This window comes from Saccoglossus kowalevskii, chromosome 14 (assembly GCF_978046115.1).
Source record: "Saccoglossus kowalevskii chromosome 14, keSacKowa6.1, whole genome shotgun sequence".
Lineage (NCBI taxonomy): Eukaryota > Metazoa > Hemichordata > Enteropneusta > Harrimaniidae > Saccoglossus > Saccoglossus kowalevskii.
The window spans coordinates 32,529,327-32,553,425 of NC_140654.1; the positions used below are offsets into that span (position 1 = coordinate 32,529,327).

Genomic DNA, 24,099 nt, shown 5'->3' on the forward strand with positions numbered 1-24,099 from the left:
AACTTGATATGTGTGTATCAGCTGATTTACCTACTTACAATATCCCATTAAATTGCAGTATCACCATTATAATAGGAAGATGTTCACACAACCCTGTCACATACATATAGTCCCAGACAGGAAACGTGGTATCTGTAGCTACATGCAACTTGATATGTGTGTATCAGCTGATTTACCTACTTACAATATCCCATTGAATTGCAGTATCACCATTATAATAGGAAGATGTTCACACAACCCTGTCACATACATATAGTCCCAGACAGGAAACGTGGTATCTGTAGCTACATGCAACTTGATATGTGTGTATCAGCTGATTTACCTACTTACAATATCCCATTAAATTGCAGTATCACCATTATAATAGGAAGATGTTCACACAACCCTGTCACATACATATATTCCCAGACAGGAAACGTGGTATCTGTAGCTACATGCAACTTGATATGTGTGTATCAGCTGATTTACCTACTTACAATATCCCATTGAATTGCAGTATCACCATTATAATAGGAAGATGTTCACACAACCCTGTCACATACATATAGTCCCAGACAGGAAACGTGGTATCTGTAGCTACATGCAACTTGATATGTGTGTATCAGCTGATTTACCTACTTACAATATCCCATTGAATTGCAGTATCACCATTATAATAGGAAGATGTTCACACAACCCTGTCACATACATATAGTCCCAGACAGGAAACGTGGTATCTGTAGCTACATGCAACTTGATATGTGTGTATCAGCTGATTTACCTACTTACAATATCCCATTGAATTGCAGTATCACCATTATAATAGGAAGATGTTCACACAACCCTGTCACATACATATAGTCCCAGACAGGAAACGTGGTATCTGTAGCTACATACAACTTGATATGTGTGTATCAGCTGATTTACCTACTTACAATATCCCATTAAATTGCAGTATCACCATTATAATAGGAAGATGTTCACACAACCCTGTCACATACATATAGTCCCAGACAGGAAACGTGGTATCTGTAGCTACATGCAACTTGATATGTGTGTATCAGCTGATTTACCTACTTACAATATCCCATTAAATTGCAGTATCACCATTATAATAGGAAGATGTTCACACAACCCTGTCACATACATATAGTCCCAGACAGGAAACGTGGTATCTGTAGCTACATACAACTTGATATGTGTGTATCAGCTGATTTACCTACTTACAATATCCCATTAAATTGCAGTATCACCATTATAATAGGAAGATGTTCACACAACCCTGTCACATACATATAGTCCCAGACAGGAAACGTGGTATCTGTAGCTACATACAACTTGATATGTGTGTATCAGCTGATTTACCTACTTACAATATCCCATTGAATTGCAGTATCACCATTATAATAGGAAGATGTTCACACAACCCTGTCACATACATATAGTCCCAGACAGGAAACGTGGTATCTGTAGCTACATGCAACTTGATATGTGTGTATCAGCTGATTTACCTACTTACAATATCCCATTGAATTGCAGTATCACCATTATAATAGGAAGATGTTCACACAACCCTGTCACATACATATAGTCCCAGACAGGAAACGTGGTATCTGTAGCTACATACAACTTGATATGTGTGTATCAGCTGATTTACCTATTTACAATATCCCATTGAATTGCAGTATCACCATTATAATAGGAAGATGTTCACACAACCCTGTCACATACATATAGTCCCAGACAGGAAACGTGGTATCTGTAGCTACATGCAACTTGATATGTGTGTATCAGCTGATTTACCTACTTACAATATCCCATTAAATTGCAGTATCACCATTATAATAGGAAGATGTTCACACAACCCTGTCACATACATATAGTCCCAGACAGGAAACGTGGTATCTGTAGCTACATACAACTTGATATGTGTGTATCAGCTGATTTACCTACTTACAATATCCCATTGAATTGCAGTATCACCATTATAATAGGAAGATGTTCACACAACCCTGTCACATACATATAGTCCCAGACAGGAAACGTGGTATCTGTAGCTACATGCAACTTGATATGTGTGTATCAGCTGATTTACCTACTTACAATATCCCATTGAATTGCAGTATCACCATTATAATAGGAAGATGTTCACACAACCCTGTCACATACATATAGTCCCAGACAGGAAACGTGGTATCTGTAGCTACATGCAACTTGATATGTGTGTATCAGCTGATTTACCTACTTACAATATCCCATTGAATTGCAGTATCACCATTATAATAGGAAGATGTTCACACAACCCTGTCACATACATATAGTCCCAGACAGGAAACGTGGTATCTGTAGCTACATACAACTTGATATGTGTGTATCAGCTGATTTACCTATTTACAATATCCCATTGAATTGCAGTATCACCATTATAATAGGAAGATGTTCACACAACCCTGTCACATACATATAGTCCCAGACAGGAAACGTGGTATCTGTAGCTACATGCAACTTGATATGTGTGTATCAGCTGATTTACCTACTTACAATATCCCATTAAATTGCAGTATCACCATTATAATAGGAAGATGTTCACACAACCCTGTCACATACATATAGTCCCAGACAGGAAACGTGGTATCTGTAGCTACATACAACTTGATATGTGTGTATCAGCTGATTTACCTACTTACAATATCCCATTGAATTGCAGTATCACCATTATAATAGGAAGATGTTCACACAACCCTGTCACATACATATAGTCCCAGACAGGAAACGTGGTATCTGTAGCTACATGCAACTTGATATGTGTGTATCAGCTGATTTACCTACTTACAATATCCCATTGAATTGCAGTATCACCATTATAATAGGAAGATGTTCACACAACCCTGTCACATACATATAGTCCCAGACAGGAAACGTGGTATCTGTAGCTACATACAACTTGATATGTGTGTATCAGCTGATTTACCTACTTACAATATCCCATTGAATTGCAGTATCACCATTATAATAGGAAGATGTTCACACAACCCTGTCACATACATATAGTCCCAGACAGGAAACGTGGTATCTGTAGCTACATGCAACTTGATATGTGTGTAGCTACATACAACTTGATAATGTTCCTATGAGAGATGTTCCCAGAACAGAATCGCTGTATACTGATTACAAGCTAGTTGGAGGCATAAATGTGCCATGTGATGTCAAGTTTAAGTGTGACGAAATAAAAATTCCAGTATGGATCACTGTATGCAAGCAATGGTACAACAATGCATATGAAAAACAACATGGTGTTATAGTGGAATGGGAAGATCTGCCAACTAGATCAGAAGTAGCTAGGATGACACACTACATACAAAATTCATCAAAAGAGAAGGAAAATCAAGTACTACATATCAAGTTTTACTCCAATGGTGGAGTTTTGGTACAGTCAACTAATTTTCAAATGTGGGCTGAAAAGGATTTTCCAGCTCTCAAACAGTGTGCTATGCAAGACAAAGACAAACAGTGTGTTATGCAAGACAAAGACAAACAGTGTGTTATGCAAGACAAAGACAAACAGTGTGTTATGCAAGACAAAGACAAGGGGTCAACTGGATTACCAATTGATGGAACTAAACAAACAACTGGAGACGGTAAAAGGTGTGAATTGGATAAAACAGATGTGACTGGGGTACAACTTCAAGTTACAGGAAGTGTAAATTCAGAAGTAAACCAAAAAAGCAATACTGGTTTATCCAGTGATGTTGTTAAAAATACCAAAGATCAACATGAAGAAATATCAAATCAGGATGTTAACAAAACACAAACTAACTCAGAACTGAGCATCAATATTCTTCAAGGTCATCAGACAACATTAGAAACTAAACAGAGTGAAATAGAGTCTAAAGTGGACAACATTATCCTGACCATAGATACTCTAGAAGAAAAATACACTGAAGTTGTTGATCACCTTGAATCACGAAAAGCTGAAACAATCAAAGCAATGATAGAGGAAACTAAAGGTCAGATGCCCTCTATTGAAACCAAGTTCAAAAATGTTAACTCTAGAATTAATGATGAAGAGAAAAGAAATAGCAATTTAAATGCTGTTATGAAGAAGCTTGCTGCCAGATTGGAAATAATGGAGAGTGATACTGAAAAGTATATGAAAGTTGCTCAGATGAATGAAAACAGGATGGAACTTTTTATGAAGGAAAATGAAGAACTTAAATTAACTAATAATATCTTGTGTGATAAGCTGAATGTTCTGGAAGTGAAATATAATGCTCTAGAGTCAATTATAGAAGGGATGGATACAGGCTTCAATACAGTTACTCGTGGTACTAAGTCATACAAGAAAGAAAAAACTTCTGAAAAGGCATTAAGCAGTGAAAAAATGACAAAGGTTCCCACTATTATTGTTACCAGTGCAGTCGAAAACAGGAATCCCTCCAATATGCACACTAAGGATCAATATGAAGATATGAAAAAAGATTGTAAAGGGAAAGCTACTAAATCCAACTACAAGGAGCCAGCTTCTAAAAGTACTGGTGATAGCAATATTTTGTTGGTCGGTGACTCATTAATTAAACACATTGAACCAGAGAAACTAAGCAATCAGAATGTCACTAAAGTTAGATCAACAACAGTGAATGATGCCTTACAATACATCAAACACAATTCTCTAAAGAAATACAAGCAGATTATCTACCATGTTGGGAGTAATGACATTTCTAACAAAAAAGAATGTGATCATGTAGTTGAAGATATTACTCAACTAATAAACTATACTGAGACCCACATGAATGGAGCATCCACCATTATCATTTCTGGCATCCTTCCTAGAGGAAATCCAGAACTAAATGAAGTGATTAAGAATGTTAACATAAGTATTCAGTCTAGGATAGAAAATAAAGAGAACATTGTATTTGTTCACCACAGAAAATTGTACAGATCAAGGCAATACTATAATCAGGATTGTATTCACCTTAATGACATTGGAACTAAAGTCCTTGCATCTAATCTTATTAATGCAATTACAGGAAAAAACTATAGTACTCGTACTAGGGAAACTAATTTCAGAAATAGCAAAGCCAATCATCAGTCAAGAAATGCACAGCACTCATCTAGAAATCAAAAGAGACCAAACCGTCAAGAGACAGAAGATAGATACAAGAGAGAAGATGGTAGCAGCATTGATAACCGAAATAACAGTGAGCCAAATATCAGCAATATGTTGACTAGTGACAACAGTGTTCATCAAAGTAACAATGAACCATTGCATAGTACTATGACAACAGGAGCTAATATCATCAATAATTCAACAAATGAAAACGTGCAAAGCTATATTGCAGATGACAACAATTCTAAAAACAATTCACAAACTTTTCAAAATCCACAAAGGCTAAGTAACATGGCAATGTCAAACTGGTATCAATATGGCTTACAGCCACCACCTCCACCACCACCACTCATGGATCGACCAATGTCATTGCCTCAAATATACAACAGATATCTTCCTTCAATACCATTCTCTTATCCACCATGGGGATACCAGTTTAGTTCATAAATGGAAAAATACAAAGAGCAGCTCAAGGTAGCCTCTTGGAATATTCATGGACTCAAATCAAGTATTTATGATCAATCATTTGTTAGTTTTATTATTAGTCATGATATTATTTGTCTTTTAGAAACTTGGTTAGACAGTAGTGATTGTTTTAGATTTCCTAGTGGTTTTTCTTATTTTAGGGCTGACAGAAAGAAAAGTAGAAATGCTCGTAAAGCCTCTGGAGGTATTATGGTTCTTTTCAGATCTAAATTCAGTAAAGGAATCACTAAAATTGAAAGCAAATACAAAGAGTCATTTTGGCTTAAACTCAGTAAGGATTTCTTTGGTTTAGTAAAAGATCTCTACATTTGTATTACTTATATTCCTCCACTTGGTTCATCATACTATAATAGCAGTGAGCTTGCTGCTGAAGACATCTTTAATATTATTACAGACGAAGCACTAAAATATTCCTGTCATGGGGATATTTGTTTAATGGGTGATTTTAACTCTAGGACTACTGGTCTTAGTGATACTTTAGGAGAGGAAATTATTATGTCAGACATTCAAATTCCATATACTAAAATTATTAATGATAACAGACAATCTATGGATACTGTTAACAATAAGTATGGACATCACCTATGCAATCTTTGTATTACTACTGACATGATTATTGCCAATGGGCGTATTATAGGAGACTTGTCAGGAAGAGTCACATGCTTCCAATATAATGGAGTGAGTCAAGTAGATTATTGTGTTGTACAAAAATCATTTTTGCCACAGATTAATTATTTAAAAGTTAATACTCTTAGTCATGTATCAGACCACTGCTCACTATCATTAGCTATCAAGACTAATTTTACTCTAAAAAATAGCAATGACATTGCATTAAATCCATACAAAAAATACATTTGGAATAGCACATCTAAAGTTAATTTCATTACACAGCTTAACTCTGAAGAGTCAACTAATAAAATGAAAACTTTTCTGCTTAAAAACATTTTAGATCAGAATAATGAAGCTATCCCAGCATTCAATAACATTATGTATAGTGCAGCTGATAAAGCTGTGAAATTTATTAAAATTAAGACTAGGAAAACAAATCAAAGCGGTATACGTAAAAAACAGAAATGGTTTAACGGTGATCTAGAGCAAGTGCGTAAAAGCCTAAAAGATATTTCTAAACAACTCGACAAATTTCCATTTGATCAAAACTTGAGAATACAGAGAAAAAACTTGAACAAAAACTACAAAAAACTAGTTAAATTTAAGAAAAATGAATTCAAGTCGATGTTACTTCAAAATTTAATGAATTTGGAAAATAAAAACCCAAAAGATTTTTGGGAGGCTATTAAAAATATTAAAGAGTTCAATAGCGCTAACAGCACTAATCATTTACCCCCAATTCAAACTACTGACTGGACTGACTATTTTTCAGCACTGTTAAACATTAAATTTCAACCATTAAATTCTAATTCAGAGATTGATTCTGAAGTTAAATATTTTGTCAACAGCTTGAACAAAAAATCCAATGGTAATCCAGATCTTGATAAACAAATTACCAACAATGAAATCATTACTGCAATTAAAAAAACTAAATGTGGTAAATCAGCAGGTCCTGATTCTATTATCAATGAAATGTTTAAGTGCTATAACCCATTACTATTAGCTTGTATTAATAAACTATTCAATCAAATTTTATCAAGTGGATGTTTTCCAGCAGAGTGGAATACAAGTTATATAGTCCCTATTCACAAATCTGGAAACATTTCAGATATCAATAATTACAGGGGAATAGCCCTTTCTAATGGTACATCTAGAATTTTTAATAGCATTATTCATAATAGAATTCAAAATGTTCTTAACAATAATAATTTCTTACAAGATTCTCAATTTGGATTTAGAAAGAATAGGAGGACAACAGACAACATCTTCATTCTTAAGTCAATTATCAATAAATATACAAATAGCATTGGCAAGAAATATCTTTATGCCTGCTTTGTTGACTTACGCAAAGCTTTTGATAGTGTTTGGCGTGAAGGGCTATTATTTAAATTAGGGAAAGCAGGAGTGACAGGAAAATGTATAAATTTGATTCAATCAATGTATTCAAATACTAGCTATGCTATTAAGACTGGTCAGGGGTGCACCAAACCATTTGTATCATCTAGTGGTGTTAAACAAGGATGCAACTTAAGCCCATTATTATTTAACATATACATCAATGACCTATCTGACAGTCTTAAAAAATCTGAGTCTGTCAGTCTTAATGGCACCAATATTAATTGCCTACTTTTTGCAGATGACATTGTCATTTTTTCAAACACAAGTACAGGACTACAAGATAATCTTAATTTGTTTAAAAGCTACTGTATCAAATGGAGACTTGGAGTTAATATTAACAAAACTAAAATTATTATTTTTAATAACAGGGGAAGAAAGATAGATGGCAAATTTTACTTAGGAGACCAACAGGTAAAAGTTGTCCCAACATATACCTACTTAGGTATCACTTTTCAAAGTAGTGGTAATTTTACAATTGCTATCGATAATCTAGTCAAAAAAGCAATGCGTGCAATAGGTGCATTAAAACAAACACTTAGCCTACACAATTATATAGTTTCGCCAAAAAATGCTATTCAGTTATATCGCAGTACAATCCTGCCCATTTTATTATATGGATCTGAGATATGGGGGGCTTTTACTTTCAAACTTGTTAAAACAAAAAATAACGAAATAACTGAAGACAATTTTATACAAAGTCTGTTTAATGACAAAACATACTTTGAACAACTCCACATTAAACTTTGCAAACAGATTTTAGGTGTTAATAATAAGGCCAGCAATGCAGCAACTAGAGCTGAACTTGGTAGCTATCCTCTCATTATTGACATTAGTTCACAAACATTGAAGTATTATGAAAGGCTAAAATCAATTAAACATAATCATCTTCTGGACTGTGCTTTTAATACTGACAATAAAATGAACGGTAATTCATGGACAGCATTTGTTAAAAGATTATTCACATTAACTAAAATTAGCGATGAATCTAACACTATAGAATTCAAAACCAAATTCAAACAAGTTTACTATAATAAAGTCTGGTTGCCAACGGTATTTAAACCAGAAAAGAATAAGCTACGTACTTTTAACAAGTTTAAACAAAATTTTGAATTTGAACCATATTTAGAACAAATCAAAAATGTGCAACACAGGGTCAGCTTCACTAAGTTTCGCATTTCTTCTCACGCGTTGCCAATTGAAAAACTTAGATATAATAAAACACCTCCAGAGCAAAGGTTTTGTTTTCTATGTAATGAACAGGCTATTGGGGATGAATTTCATGTTTTACTCACATGTAAAAATAGTCAGATTGTACAAGCTCGTACTAAATTTGAAGCTGAATTAGCAATTTATGATGATAACATTTGCAAGTTATCAACTCATGAGAAATTCAAGTGCTTGCTAGGCACTAAAGATAGCTTCATTGTCAATTGCTTGGGAAAATTTATTGATTTTATTTCTAAGCTTTAGTTTAGTCTATTGTTTTATTTGTGTTTTTCTTGACCATTGATTTATTGTATGTTTTTTTCATTCATGCTAAATTTTGTGTCAAATAAAATATCTATCTATCTACATCTACAACTTGATATGTGTGTATCAGCTGATTTACCTACTTACAATATCCCATTGAATTGCAGTATCACCATTATAATAGGAAGATGTTCACACAACCCTGTCACATACATATAGTCCCAGACAGGAAACGTGGTATCTGTAGCTACATGCAACTTGATATGTGTGTATCAGCTGATTTACCTACTTACAATATCCCATTGAATTGCAGTATCACCATTATAATAGGAAGATGTTCACACAACCCTGTCACATACATATAGTCCCAGACAGGAAACGTGGTATCTGTAGCTACATGCAACTTGATATGTGTGTATCAGCTGATTTACCTACTTACAATATCCCATTAAATTGCAGTATCACCATTATAATAGGAAGATGTTCACACAACCCTGTCACATACATATAGTCCCAGACAGGAAACGTGCTATCTGTAGCTACATCAACTTGATATGTGTGTATCAGCTGATTTACCTACTTACAATTTGTGCACAAAAAACGAGTCGTGCAAAGACAACAGTTCATAGTTAAGAACTGTCACAAAAATATTTAAAAACCAGTAAAATCAGTAGCAAAGTAAATTTCAAATTGCCAACTTCGCCATTTATCCTGTCATTTCTAAGTGTTGGTCACACACTAGATTTTATGTCATGCTAAATTTTGAAAGAAATCAACAGGTGTTTTCTGACAGTGAACCGAAAGTAAACACTTCCAATATTGTATCATTCTTTTTATTTAATTCAAGTATTGTTATAATGTAACAATTACCCTTGCTCCATCAGCTGCAAACACTTTTCAGATTAGAATCTTTAGATTCTTGAACACTCAAGCGAATCACCGAGATCGTCTGTATTATTACGGACATCTTTAAACTATTTCTTCAGTTGCTGTATCCTGTTAAAATTGATATGGATTTAAAATCTCTGGAGATGGGATTTAGAAATGATTGATTGGTTCCAGCAGTGAAATTACCAGTGGATAACAAGCCTATAGTGTTAGCTCATTATCACGGTGGATTGATCAATGGCTTTGCATCTTAAGAGCCATTCAGTGGTTGGCTGGGAGGACGTGGTGGAATTAACTGAACAATTGTCAAGTAAATTCAATAGTCTTTTATTGTTGTTGTCTTATTGTTGGCTTGACTGTCAATAAAGTTGCCAGGGGTTATCTCTTTTTTTTTAATGCCTAGTACGTTTTACTACCGTCGCTACATAACCATGGTTAGTGCGATTGTGTCATTGATATGGCTGGATTGATAGCTTGCGCCTAAATTTCGTGGAGGCATGTGGCCGTTAGTCGTGTCGTCGTCTAGGAGGGATCTTTCGCCATCGGACAGCGGTTTGTCAAATTTCTTCACTGTCTTGTTTTTCTGTGACGTATTTGAGTGTGTTTCAGTCATACTAAACAATAGCTTATGTTAAAAGGTCATTCAGATCGTTTTTACAAACATACTGTTTTAGAGCACAGGTTTCCAACGGCGCTAGTGAGCTAATTTAAGATAATCATTCATTTCCTTTGCATTGTAAATTTAAATATCGATAGGAAATTGAACTCCTTCAAAAGTGTTTCTATTTTTACCTGTCAAATGCCTGTAGCAATAACAGAAGCAATCCTTCAGGGATTGTCATTCATGTAACTACCTGTATAAAGTCAGTGTTTCAATTTAATGATTTCAAGGGAAAATTCACACAACAGGTTTTATTTGTTCTTGCACAAAATTTAGGATTACTTTCCTGGTATGGTTAATCAAAATAAATAATTTTGTAAAATTATATTGTCCTTGAACCAAAATAAGAAGTGTTTTGTCTAAATGGATTCTGTTTCTTTAGGCATTGTCATCAACGTGTTCTTTGCATATGTATATTGTCATTGTGGACGTGCTGAATCAAATTAAACTAATCAGAACTGGATCAGAGAGGATTAGGGCTGAGATTTGATTATATTCGGTATCTCAGAGACAACATAACATTGGTGATAGGTGTATCTGATAATATTTACACCTAGTTTGCAGGTGTCAGATAATGATAGATATTGCATTAGTGAGATGGTGTCTATTCCCTTGCTATAGAATAGAGACACAAGGCTCACTATTGAGTTGTCGTCATACGCACATTTTCTGAATTAGTCATCCATACCTTGCTACTCAGACAACACTAATATTTGTGGAGTGAACATGTATGGTAGAAATGATGGACTGAAAACTGACCTATTGACCATCGTACCAACGCTATACGCAGGTGCTAGAATAAATCACCCAATTTAGTAGTGTCTACTTACCTTAACTGTACACTGTGTTGTAGTCTAATAATTAATTTAATTTAATTCATATTTTTGTACATATTTGTTCATTGGTAGCGTAGCATATTTAAAAGTACACTTAAATAAAAAAATGCATTTATTGTGTGCTACAGTATTCAAAAGAGATAAGATATGATTTTATTGCAACCACGGAGAAAGTGACAAATTTTAATTTTATCAGTGGCTAATACATGTACACTATATGTACTTGGTATTAACATTTGCTATTTGCACCCAAAAAAAATCATAAAATATATATTTGAATTTTAGCTATTTCTGAGCTAATAAAAGCAAATAAGTCTATTTAATTTATTAAATTAAATCTATCTATTCAAATAAAAGGTTTATTTTTTCTGGGGAAAATTATATTAAAATTGAAAATTCAGCACAAAAAAGAAATTACTCTGTGAAAGCAAAATTGGATTAAGTTTGCTGTTGTGATGAATGTAATACTTGAAATAATGTCTTCAACACATGTTTACATGTCTGACTTCAATTATTAGTCTCTGTGTTGACTGCTTTGATTAATTGTAGTTTTTGTCTAGTTCTTGTTCTGTTTGTTACACCCTAGTTGGCAATGGGCCATTCCAGTTTATATCTGCACCCCCCTGTTGATGAGGTCGGATTTCCAGCACTGTATGATGAGGAAAATACTCCGGAATTCCAACTGTATATGGAGAAACAGAATCTGGAAATCCAGACAAGTATGGAAAAAAAAATCCTGGAAATCCAGGCAGTTATGGCTACTAAATAAAATATGGCCTAGTTTATCTCGCCACATACCGGTTGATGAGGTTGGATTTCCATGACTGTATGACTAAAAAACTTGGAATTCTGACTGTATATGTTAAAAAAATTGGGCCAGTATGAAATAGTTATTGCTGAAATTAGATAAGGATGGTGGCACGAATGAGCTCATCAATACCGTGAATCAGGACTAGTTTGGATTTCCATTATAAAATATAAAATTTTGAACTTTATAAAATAGTAAATTAGCATATGATAGTTATATTTGGAAATCCTACTCTGTATGGTGGCACAAAGGAACTCGTCAACACCATAAGTAGGAACTATAGTTTTGGATTTCCATCACTGTATGGTGAATGGTGATTTGGAAATAAAACTTTGTATGACTTAAACATCCTTGGAAATTATACCCTGTATGAAGTAAACACACAAGCTCATCAACAGGGGGGGGGGGTGCGGATATAAACTGGAATGGCCCAATGTGTTTATGTTATTGACTTAATAGTCGTAAATAAATTCAGTTATTGTTATTTGCATTAGATAGGTACCTAGATCAATGGGGCTTTTGACAAATGACGGTCATTGTTAGATGTTTACTGGCCATTTTGCCCTAAGTTTAACGTTTAAGTGAACATGGAATTAGGCCATTTAGTTATTGTCACAGAGTTGCTGACTTAAATTGCTCAAGAAATATTAATTCATACTTTTTAAGCAATTGAAAATGAGAGTTTTCAGCATCTTCAGATATTTTTAAAATTTTCCTTCGCAGTTGATTTATCTTGAAGTTTAAATTAATTGCAAATTAATATCATACATTGCAGTTCTTGTTGAAATCATTATTTGTAGGGGTGTATTCCTACTACGTATGATGGTCTGTATGCATATTGAGGAAGAGTTTTCATCAATGTCATTTTATCTCAGTTTTTGTGCAAGTATTCAGTCTTTCTGACTTTAGTTTAAGCTTCAAATATTTTTTAACAAATTGTCTAATCTTGGTTACATACAAATGTATCGGTATTCTGGTCATTTAAGTTTGTTGATTGTTTAATCGTTTCTCCACCAGACTTTCATGCCCAAATTTCTCTTAATTCTTTTCTTAGATTCTGCAATAATTTCTAGAAATGAACCCTAATTTTTGAGCCAACAGACAAAATTAAAGTAAATTTTTTAGTTTTTACTCAAAATATTTGGCTATTTTTATCTCCAGGACTATTTTGTGTATTTTTGTGATGATAACTGATGGTGAAAAGGTTAAAGCAGAACAAAACTGCTACATAATAACATGGTTCATTCAGGCTTACTTATAGTTTGTCAACACACCTTGTGATTGATGTTAAATGCAATAACATCAATTTCTATGTACAGGTCACAGTTACATGTACATATACCAGTTGGGTTTTAATAAAAACTTCTGTCTGTGAATCTAAATGAATCGCATCCCCAGCCTTGGTGCCACAGACTCCATCAAAGCCAAAATCCCTGGCTAAGATTCATTCTTTATTAAATGCATTTTACTTTGGGTTAACCTTGTTAAGATGAGCGGGTGCATGTGTTTGATCACTGTTTTCCTTGAACTCGCATGAATCTCAATGGAAACAATGGAAACAAATCAGATTATATGTTTGAGAAAAGAATCGTGAAGAAATAAACTGTAAAATGGTAATGAGAGAACATATCATAGGTCATGTTTTCAGCTTTGTCTAGGACTGATTTTCAAATAATACTTAGAATAGTAGAATAGACATGCTGTATTGGTGCATGCATGGGTGTTTATATTGAGTTGGAAGTATGTATCGTCAAGTGGATAACATTTCTCATTGATATTCCCTAATATCAAGCATTTTAACGACATCCAAATCACACTGTTTTGCAAACTTTATAATATTTATTTATGAATTTGCTGTTAGAATTAAGTACATCTGCAATAGAAGTGCAATTAAAATGATCATTTATTGTATACTGAAATATTCAATTATTTTCACTATAGTTAGACACACCTGTGTTATTTATTTAAATGTATGCACCACTAATAGAGCAAATATGTTACTCCAATAACTGCAAAACAATGGCCAAATAATTGGACCTTAGCAGTTACTATATCATTTTTGCTTATTAGAAGTACATCTCAACAGTATTGTATACTGGATCGTTAAAATGTAACTTTAATATTTTGACCAGAGACACACCTGTGTCATTTAAGTACTTGTGATATTAATAGAGCAACTACGTTATTGGATAGGGATAGGTTGTCTTAAATCAGAACTATTGAAAAATGAGATATCATCAATGCCTATAGATATGACAAAGACGATGATTTTCAGACAGTTGATATAAATTCTTGATGTCAGCATTGACTGATTAGGGGAAGAGAATCTTGAAACTCTGTCATTGTGCACATGTGCCAAGTGAATACACCTAGTGTATACCCAGTACCAGTGAACCATGTGTATTTACATAACATCATGCTACCATTATTAACACTTCAGTTGAAATGCAGTCAATTGTGAAAATGATATGTGTAATTCCATGGGTGCTGTCATTACTGTAAATTTCACTAGTCTGTCTATTTTGTGTGTAATGTACAACCTGCCATGCATGCTGTTAGAAATTTACCAAAGACACATGCAAGGTTTTGTAGGAACATTTATTGGCACAATTCAGGAGGGAAAAGCCACCATAAAAAAAAAAAAATTGCACTGGTTACACTTGTCAGCCACCCCCATGATTTCAAATGTTCGACCTCTTATGTACATGTGTTGCTAGGCACTGTGCTTCTCATTGTCTGAAACTCACTTACCAATATTATATAAAAAAAAATAATTATATTATTTTGCTACCAGGTTTTAAATTAATTAAAATATCAAAAAACTTATTCATTTATTTTTACTTTCAATAATGTATGTGCATTCCATTATATGTTATGCTATCATCGGTATTGTGAATGTACGTGCAGTGAGGCTCGTAAAAACTTGAATGTGTGCTTAACGACAGTTTTAGAGAGCTGTTCTTAGCTGCTACAGGTCTGATGCACATTAACTAGTAAATACAAACAATTGAGCGAACCAAATTACTTGTCAAGCTTGGCCATAATAGTTCAAGGCTTTTTGGTAATGATTAAGTACATACTAGTTACGACTATGAGCCATGTTTATCCATTTACACTGGAGTGCAGGTAAAAAAAACTTGAAAATAGAAGATCAATTTGAATAGTAGAATTATCACAGTGGTATGCACAATTATGACAACGGTGTCTCTTTAATGTATAACAAATGAGAATAAAAAGTGGCGTCACTATTACATACAAGAAACCATGAATCTGAGTTCTCATGGAAAATGGCAACATTTTTTCGCATCACACTTATTTTTAATTACCTATGGATGTTGTATAAACTGTAAAGTCCTGTAATATTTATAAAAATAGATTCAAATTAACCTTTCCAACATCAGTTCTCTCTTTTCATCACAAATTCACAAAATAGTACCGTTTATAGTCTGCACTTTCAGAAGATTGGGACAAAAATAGTAAAATCTTTTGAGTGAAAACTAAAAATTGATTCAAATTTTGTCTGTTGGCTCCAAAATTAGGGTTCATTTCCAGGAATATTTAAGAATATAAGAAAAAAGAGCCGAAAAATTTGGGCGAGAAAGTCTGGTGGTTAAAATAAAAGGGTAAAACCAGAGGTTGTGATTTGCTATTGGAATATTCTTTTGTATCAGCCGCCCTCTATGCACAAAGTCGATTGCAGATTAAAAGATGCTAAGATCATTTCAAAATTCATCAAATTCTTCTTTGACGTCAAAATCACAGTTACTGTACTGTATTGGTCAGTTTCAAACTGCCATTTTGAGTTACTGTGATTGGTCTAACAGATTCAAACGGCCATTTTGAGTTAGTGTGATGGGTCTAACAGATTCAAACTGTCATTTTGAGTTAGTGTGATTGGTCTAACAGATTCAAACGGCCATTTTGAGTTAGTGTGATTGGTCTAACAGTTTCAAACTGCAATTTTGAGTTAGTGTGATGAGTCTAACAGATTCAAACTGCCATTTTGAGTTACTGTGATTGGTCTAACAGATTCAAACTGCCATTTTGAGTTAGTGTGATTGGTCTCACAGTTACAAACTGCCATTTTGTATTACTGTGATTTGTCTAACAGATTCAAACTGCCATTTTGAGTTACTGTGATGGGTCTAACAGATTCAAACTGCCATTTTGAGTTAGTGTGATTGGTCTCACAGTTACAAACTGCCATTTTGAGTTACTGTGATTGGTCTAACAGATTCAAACTGCCATTTTGAGTTAGTGTGATGGGTCTAACAGTTTCAAACTGCAATTTTGAGTTAGTGTGATTGGTCTAACAGATTCAAACTGCCATTTTGAGTTACTGTGATTGGTCTAACAGATTCAAACTGCCATTTTGATTTACTGTAATTGGTCTAACAGATTCAAACTGGCATTTTGAGTTAGTGTGATTGGTCTCACGGTTACAAATTGCCATTTTGAGTTACTGTAATTGGTCTAACAGATTCAAACTGCCATTTTGAGTTAGTGTGATGGGTTTAACAGTTTCAAACTGCCATTTTGAGTTAGTGTGATTGGTCTAACAGTTTCAAACTGCCATTTTGAGTTAGTGTGATTGGTCTAACAGATTCAAACTGCCATTTTGAGTTACTGTGATTGGTCTAACAGATTCAAACTGCCATTTTGAGTTAGTGTGATTGGTCTAACAGTTTCAAACTGCAATTTTGAGTTAGTGTGATGGGTCTAACAGATTCAAACTGCCATTTTGAGTTACTGTGATTGGTCTAACAGATTCAAACTGCCATTTTGAGTTAGTGTGATTGGTCTCACGGTTACAAATTGCCATTTTGAGTTACTGTGATTGGTCTAACAGATTCAAACTGCCATTTTGAGTTAGTGTGATTGGTCCCACAGTTACAAACTGCCATTTTGAGTTAGTGTGATTGGTCTAACAGATTCAAACTGCCATTTTGAGGTACTGTGATTGGTCTAACAGATTCAAACTGGCATTTTGAGTTAGTGTGATTGGTCTCACGGTTACAAATTGCCATTTTGAGTTACTGTGATTGGTCTAACAGATTCAAACTGCCATTTTGAGTTAGTGTGATTGGTCTCACAGTTACAAACTGCCATTTTGAGTTACTGTGATTGGTCTAACAGATTCAAACTGCCATTTTGAGGTACTGTGATTGGTCTAACAGATTCAAACTGCCATTTTGAGTTAGTGTGATTGGTCTCACAGTTACAAACTGCCATTTTGAGTTACTGTGATTGGTCTAACAGATTCAAACTGCCATTTTGAGGTACTGTGATTGGTCTAACAGATTCAAACTGCCATTTTGAGTTAGTGTGATTGGTCTCACAGTTACAAACTGCCATTTTGAGTTACTGTGATTGGTCTAACAGATTCAAACTGCCATTTTGAGGTACTGTGATTGGTCTAACAGATTCAAACTGCCATTTTGAGTTAGTGTGATTGGTCTCACGGTTACAAATTGCCATTTTGAGTTACTGTGATTGGCCTAACAGATTCAAACTGCCATTTTGAGTTAGTGTGATTGGTCTCACAGTTACAAACTGCCATTTTGAGTTACTGTGATTGGTCTAACAGATTCAAACTGCCATTTTGAGGTACTGTGATTGGTCTAACAGATTCAAACTGGCATTTTGAGTTAGTGTGATTGGTCTCACAGTTACAAACTGCCATTTTGAGTTAGTGTGATTGGTCGAACAGATTCAAACTGCCATTTTGAGTTAGTGTGATGAGTCTAACAGTTTCAAACTGCCATTTTGAGTTACTGTGATGGGTCTAACAGTTTCAGACTGCCATTTTGAGTTAGTGTGATTGGGGTCACGGTTACAAACTGCAATTTTGAGTTACTGTGATTGGTCTAACAGATTCAAACTGCCATTGTGAGTTAGTGTGATTGGTCTCACAGTTACAAACTGCCATTTTGAGTTACTGTGATTGGTCTAACAGATTCAAACTGCCATTTTGAGGTACTGTGATTGGTCTAACAGATTCAAACTGCCATTTTGAGTTAGTGTGATGAGTCTAACAGTTTCAAACTGCCATTTTGAGTTACTGTGATGGGTCTAACAGATTCAAACTGCCATTTTGAGTTAGTGTGATTGGTCTCACGGTTACAAATTGCCATTTTGAGTTACTGTGATTGGTCTAACAGATTCAAACTGCCATTTTGAGTTAGTGTGATTGGTCTCACAGTTACAAACTGCCATTTTGAGTTACTGTGATTGGTCTAACAGATTCAAACTGCCATTTTGAGGTACTGTGATTGGTCTAACAGATTCAAACTGGCATTTTGAGTTAGTGTGATTGGTCTCACAGTTACAAACTGCCATTTTGAGTTAGTGTGATTGGTCGAACAGATTCAAACTGCCATTTTGAGTTAGTGTGATGAGTCTAACAGTTTCAAACTGCCATTTTGATTTACTGTGATGGGTCTAACAGTTTCAGACTGCCATTTTGAGTTAGTGTGATTGGTCTCACAGTTACAAACTGCCATTTTGAGTTACTGTGATTGGTCTAACAGATTCAAACTGCCATTTTGAGTTAGTATGATGGGTCTAACAGATTCAAACTACCATTTTGAGTTAGTGTGATTGGTCTCACGGTTACAAACTGACATTTTGAGTTACTGTGATTGGTCTAACAGATTCAAACTGCCATTTTGAGTTACTATGATTGGTCTAACAGATTCAAACTGCCATTTTGAGTTAGTGTGATTGGTCTAACAGTTTCAAACTGCAATTTTGAGTTAGTGTGATTGGTCTAACAGTTTCAAACTGCCATTTTGAGTTACTGTGATTGGTCTAACAGATTCAAACTGCCATTTTGAGTTAGTGTGATGGGTCTAACAGTTTCAAACTGCCATTTTGAGTTACTGTGATTGGTCTAACAGATTCAAACTGCCATTTTGAGTTACTGTGATTGGTGTAACAGATTCAAACTGCCATTTTGAGTTACTGTGATTGGTCTAACAGATTCAAACTGCCCTTTTGAGTTAGTGTGATTGGTCTCACAGTTACAAACTGCCATTTTGAGTTAGTGTGATTCGTCTAGCAGTTTCAAACTGACATTTTGTGTTACTGTGATTGGTTAACAGATTCAAACTGCCATTTTGAGTTATTTTGATTGGTCTCACAGTTACAAACTGCCATTTTGAGTTTCTGTGATTGGTCTAACAGATTCAAACTGCCATTTTGAGTTACTGTGATTAGTCTAACAGATTCAAACTGCCATTTTGAATTACTGTGATTGGTCTAACAGATTCAAACTGCCATTTTGAGTTACTGTGATGGGTCTAACAGTTTCAGACTGCCATTTTGTATTACTGTGATTTGTCTAACAGATTCAAACTGCCATTTTGAGTTACTGTGATTGGTCTAACAGATTCAAACTGCCATTTTGAGTTAGTGTGATTAGTCTCACAGTTACAAACTGCCATTTTGAGTTACTGTGATTGGTCTAACAGATTCAAACTGCCATTTTGAGTTAGTGTGATTAGTCTCACAGTTACAAACTGCCATTTTGAGTTACTGTGATTGGTCTAACAGATTCAAACTGCCATTTTGAGTTAGTGTGATTGGTCTCACAGTTACAAACTGCCATTTTGAGTTACTGTGATTGGTCTAACAGATTCAAACTGCCATTTTGAGGTACTGTGATTGGTCTAACAGATTCAAACTGCCATTTTGAGTTAGTGTGATTGGTCTCACAGTTACAAACTGCCATTTTGAGTTACTGTGATTGGTCTAACAGATTCAAACTGCCATTTTGAGGTACTGTGATTGGTCTAACAGATTCAAACTGCCATTTTGAGTTAGTGTGATTGGTCTCACGGTTACAAATTGCCATTTTGAGTTACTGTGATTGGCCTAACAGATTCAAACTGCCATTTTGAGTTAGTGTGATTGGTCTCACAGTTACAAACTGCCATTTTGAGTTACTGTGATTGGTCTAACAGATTCAAACTGCCATTTTGAGGTACTGTGATTGGTCTAACAGATTCAAACTGGCATTTTGAGTTAGTGTGATTGGTCTCACAGTTACAAACTGCCATTTTGAGTTAGTGTGATTGGTCGAACAGATTCAAACTGCCATTTTGAGTTAGTGTGATGAGTCTAACAGTTTCAAACTGCCATTTTGAGTTACTGTGATGGGTCTAACAGTTTCAGACTGCCATTTTGAGTTAGTGTGATTGGGGTCACGGTTACAAACTGCAATTTTGAGTTACTGTGATTGGTCTAACAGATTCAAACTGCCATTGTGAGTTAGTGTGATTGGTCTCACAGTTACAAACTGCCATTTTGAGTTACTGTGATTGGTCTAACAGATTCAAACTGCCATTTTGAGGTACTGTGATTGGTCTAACAGATTCAAACTGCCATTTTGAGTTAGTGTGATGAGTCTAACAGTTTCAAACTGCCATTTTGAGTTACTGTGATGGGTCTAACAGATTCAAACTGCCATTTTGAGTTAGTGTGATTGGTCTCACGGTTACAAATTGCCATTTTGAGTTACTGTGATTGGTCTAACAGATTCAAACTGCCATTTTGAGTTAGTGTGATTGGTCTCACAGTTACAAACTGCCATTTTGAGTTACTGTGATTGGTCTAACAGATTCAAACTGCCATTTTGAGGTACTGTGATTGGTCTAACAGATTCAAACTGGCATTTTGAGTTAGTGTGATTGGTCTCACAGTTACAAACTGCCATTTTGAGTTAGTGTGATTGGTCGAACAGATTCAAACTGCCATTTTGAGTTAGTGTGATGAGTCTAACAGTTTCAAACTGCCATTTTGATTTACTGTGATGGGTCTAACAGTTTCAGACTGCCATTTTGAGTTAGTGTGATTGGTCTCACAGTTACAAACTGCCATTTTGAGTTACTGTGATTGGTCTAACAGATTCAAACTGCCATTTTGAGGTACTGTGATTGGTCTAACAGATTCAAACTGCCATTTTGAGTTAGTGTGATTGGTCTCACAGTTACAAACTGCCATTTTGAGTTACTGTGATTGGTCTAACAGATTCAAACTGCCATTTTGAGGTACTGTGATTGGTCTAACAGATTCAAACTGCCATTTTGAGTTAGTGTGATTGGTCTCACGGTTACAAATTGCCATTTTGAGTTACTGTGATTGGCCTAACAGATTCAAACTGCCATTTTGAGTTAGTGTGATTGGTCTCACAGTTACAAACTGCCATTTTGAGTTACTGTGATTGGTCTAACAGATTCAAACTGCCATTTTGAGGTACTGTGATTGGTCTAACAGATTCAAACTGGCATTTTGAGTTAGTGTGATTGGTCTCACAGTTACAAACTGCCATTTTGAGTTAGTGTGATTGGTCGAACAGATTCAAACTGCCATTTTGAGTTAGTGTGATGAGTCTAACAGTTTCAAACTGCCATTTTGAGTTACTGTGATGGGTCTAACAGTTTCAGACTGCCATTTTGAGTTAGTGTGATTGGGGTCACGGTTACAAACTGCAATTTTGAGTTACTGTGATTGGTCTAACAGATTCAAACTGCCATTGTGAGTTAGTGTGATTGGTCTCACAGTTACAAACTGCCATTTTGAGTTACTGTGATTGGTCTAACAGATTCAAACTGCCATTTTGAGGTACTGTGATTGGTCTAACAGATTCAAACTGCCATTTTGAGTTAGTGTGATGAGTCTAACAGTTTCAAACTGCCATTTTGAGTTACTGTGATGGGTCTAACAGATTCAAACTGCCATTTTGAGTTAGTGTGATTGGTCTCACGGTTACAAATTGCCATTTTGAGTTACTGTGATTGGTCTAACAGATTCAAACTGCCATTTTGAGTTAGTGTGATTGGTCTCACAGTTACAAACTGCCATTTTGAGTTACTGTGATTGGTCTAACAGATTCAAACTGCCATTTTGAGGTACTGTGATTGGTCTAACAGATTCAAACTGGCATTTTGAGTTAGTGTGATTGGTCTCACAGTTACAAACTGCCATTTTGAGTTAGTGTGATTGGTCGAACAGATTCAAACTGCCATTTTGAGTTAGTGTGATGAGTCTAACAGTTTCAAACTGCCATTTTGATTTACTGTGATGGGTCTAACAGTTTCAGACTGCCATTTTGAGTTAGTGTGATTGGTCTCACAGTTACAAACTGCCATTTTGAGTTACTGTGATTGGTCTAACAGATTCAAACTGCCATTTTGAGTTAGTATGATGGGTCTAACAGATTCAAACTACCATTTTGAGTTAGTGTGATTGGTCTCACGGTTACAAACTGACATTTTGAGTTACTGTGATTGGTCTAACAGATTCAAACTGCCATTTTGAGTTACTATGATTGGTCTAACAGATTCAAACTGCCATTTTGAGTTAGTGTGATTGGTCTAACAGTTTCAAACTGCAATTTTGAGTTAGTGTGATTGGTCTAACAGTTTCAAACTGCCATTTTGAGTTACTGTGATTGGTCTAACAGATTCAAACTGCCATTTTGAGTTAGTGTGATGGGTCTAACAGTTTCAAACTGCCATTTTGAGTTACTGTGATTGGTCTAACAGATTCAAACTGCCATTTTGAGTTACTGTGATTGGTGTAACAGATTCAAACTGCCATTTTGAGTTACTGTGATTGGTCTAACAGATTCAAACTGCCCTTTTGAGTTAGTGTGATTGGTCTCACAGTTACAAACTGCCATTTTGAGTTAGTGTGATTCGTCTAGCAGTTTCAAACTGACATTTTGTGTTACTGTGATTGGTTAACAGATTCAAACTGCCATTTTGAGTTATTTTGATTGGTCTCACAGTTACAAACTGCCATTTTGAGTTTCTGTGATTGGTCTAACAGATTCAAACTGCCATTTTGAGTTACTGTGATTAGTCTAACAGATTCAAACTGCCATTTTGAATTACTGTGATTGGTCTAACAGATTCAAACTGCCATTTTGAGTTACTGTGATGGGTCTAACAGTTTCAGACTGCCATTTTGTATTACTGTGATTTGTCTAACAGATTCAAACTGCCATTTTGAGTTACTGTGATTGGTCTAACAGATTCAAACTGCCATTTTGAGTTAGTGTGATTAGTCTCACAGTTACAAACTGCCATTTTGAGTTACTGTGATTGGTCTAACAGATTCAAACTGCCATTTTGAGTTAGTGTGATTAGTCTCACAGTTACAAACTGCCATTTTGAGTTACTGTGATTGGTCTAACAGATTCAAACTGCCATTTTGAGTTAGTGTGATTGGTCTCACAGTTACAAACTGCCATTTTGAGTTACTGTGATTGGTCTAACAGATTCAAACTGCCATTTTGAGGTACTGTGATTGGTCTAACAGATTCAAACTGCCATTTTGAGTTAGTGTGATTGGTCTCACAGTTACAAACTGCCATTTTGAGTTACTGTGATTGGTCTAACAGATTCAAACTGCCATTTTGAGGTACTGTGATTGGTCTAACAGATTCAAACTGCCATTTTGAGTTAGTGTGATTGGTCTCACGGTTACAAATTGCCATTTTGAGTTACTGTGATTGGCCTAACAGATTCAAACTGCCATTTTGAGTTAGTGTGATTGGTCTCACAGTTACAAACTGCCATTTTGAGTTACTGTGATTGGTCTAACAGATTCAAACTGCCATTTTGAGGTACTGTGATTGGTCTAACAGATTCAAACTGGCATTTTGAGTTAGTGTGATTGGTCTCACAGTTACAAACTGCCATTTTGAGTTAGTGTGATTGGTCGAACAGATTCAAACTGCCATTTTGAGTTAGTGTGATGAGTCTAACAGTTTCAAACTGCCATTTTGAGTTACTGTGATGGGTCTAACAGTTTCAGACTGCCATTTTGAGTTAGTGTGATTGGGGTCACG

General features: G+C 35.1%; 1 protein-coding gene across 9 annotated transcripts in view; it reads left to right on the plus strand.

Annotated features, from left to right (window-relative positions):
• LOC100369281 (uncharacterized) overlaps positions 1–24,099 on the plus strand; it is a 190,135-nt gene that overhangs the window by 99,507 nt on the left and 66,529 nt on the right. The window contains exon 1 of one of the 9 annotated variants that reach the window (XM_085508151.1): positions 10,308–10,489. The exons of the other annotated variants lie outside the window; for them this stretch is intronic. Within the exon in view, the coding sequence (XP_085364277.1) occupies positions 10,435–10,489 (55 nt within the window). The 5' untranslated portion in view covers positions 10,308–10,434. Of the gene's footprint in view, positions 1–10,307; positions 10,490–24,099 lie in introns of those variants that run through there. 9 annotated transcript variants of the gene reach the window in all.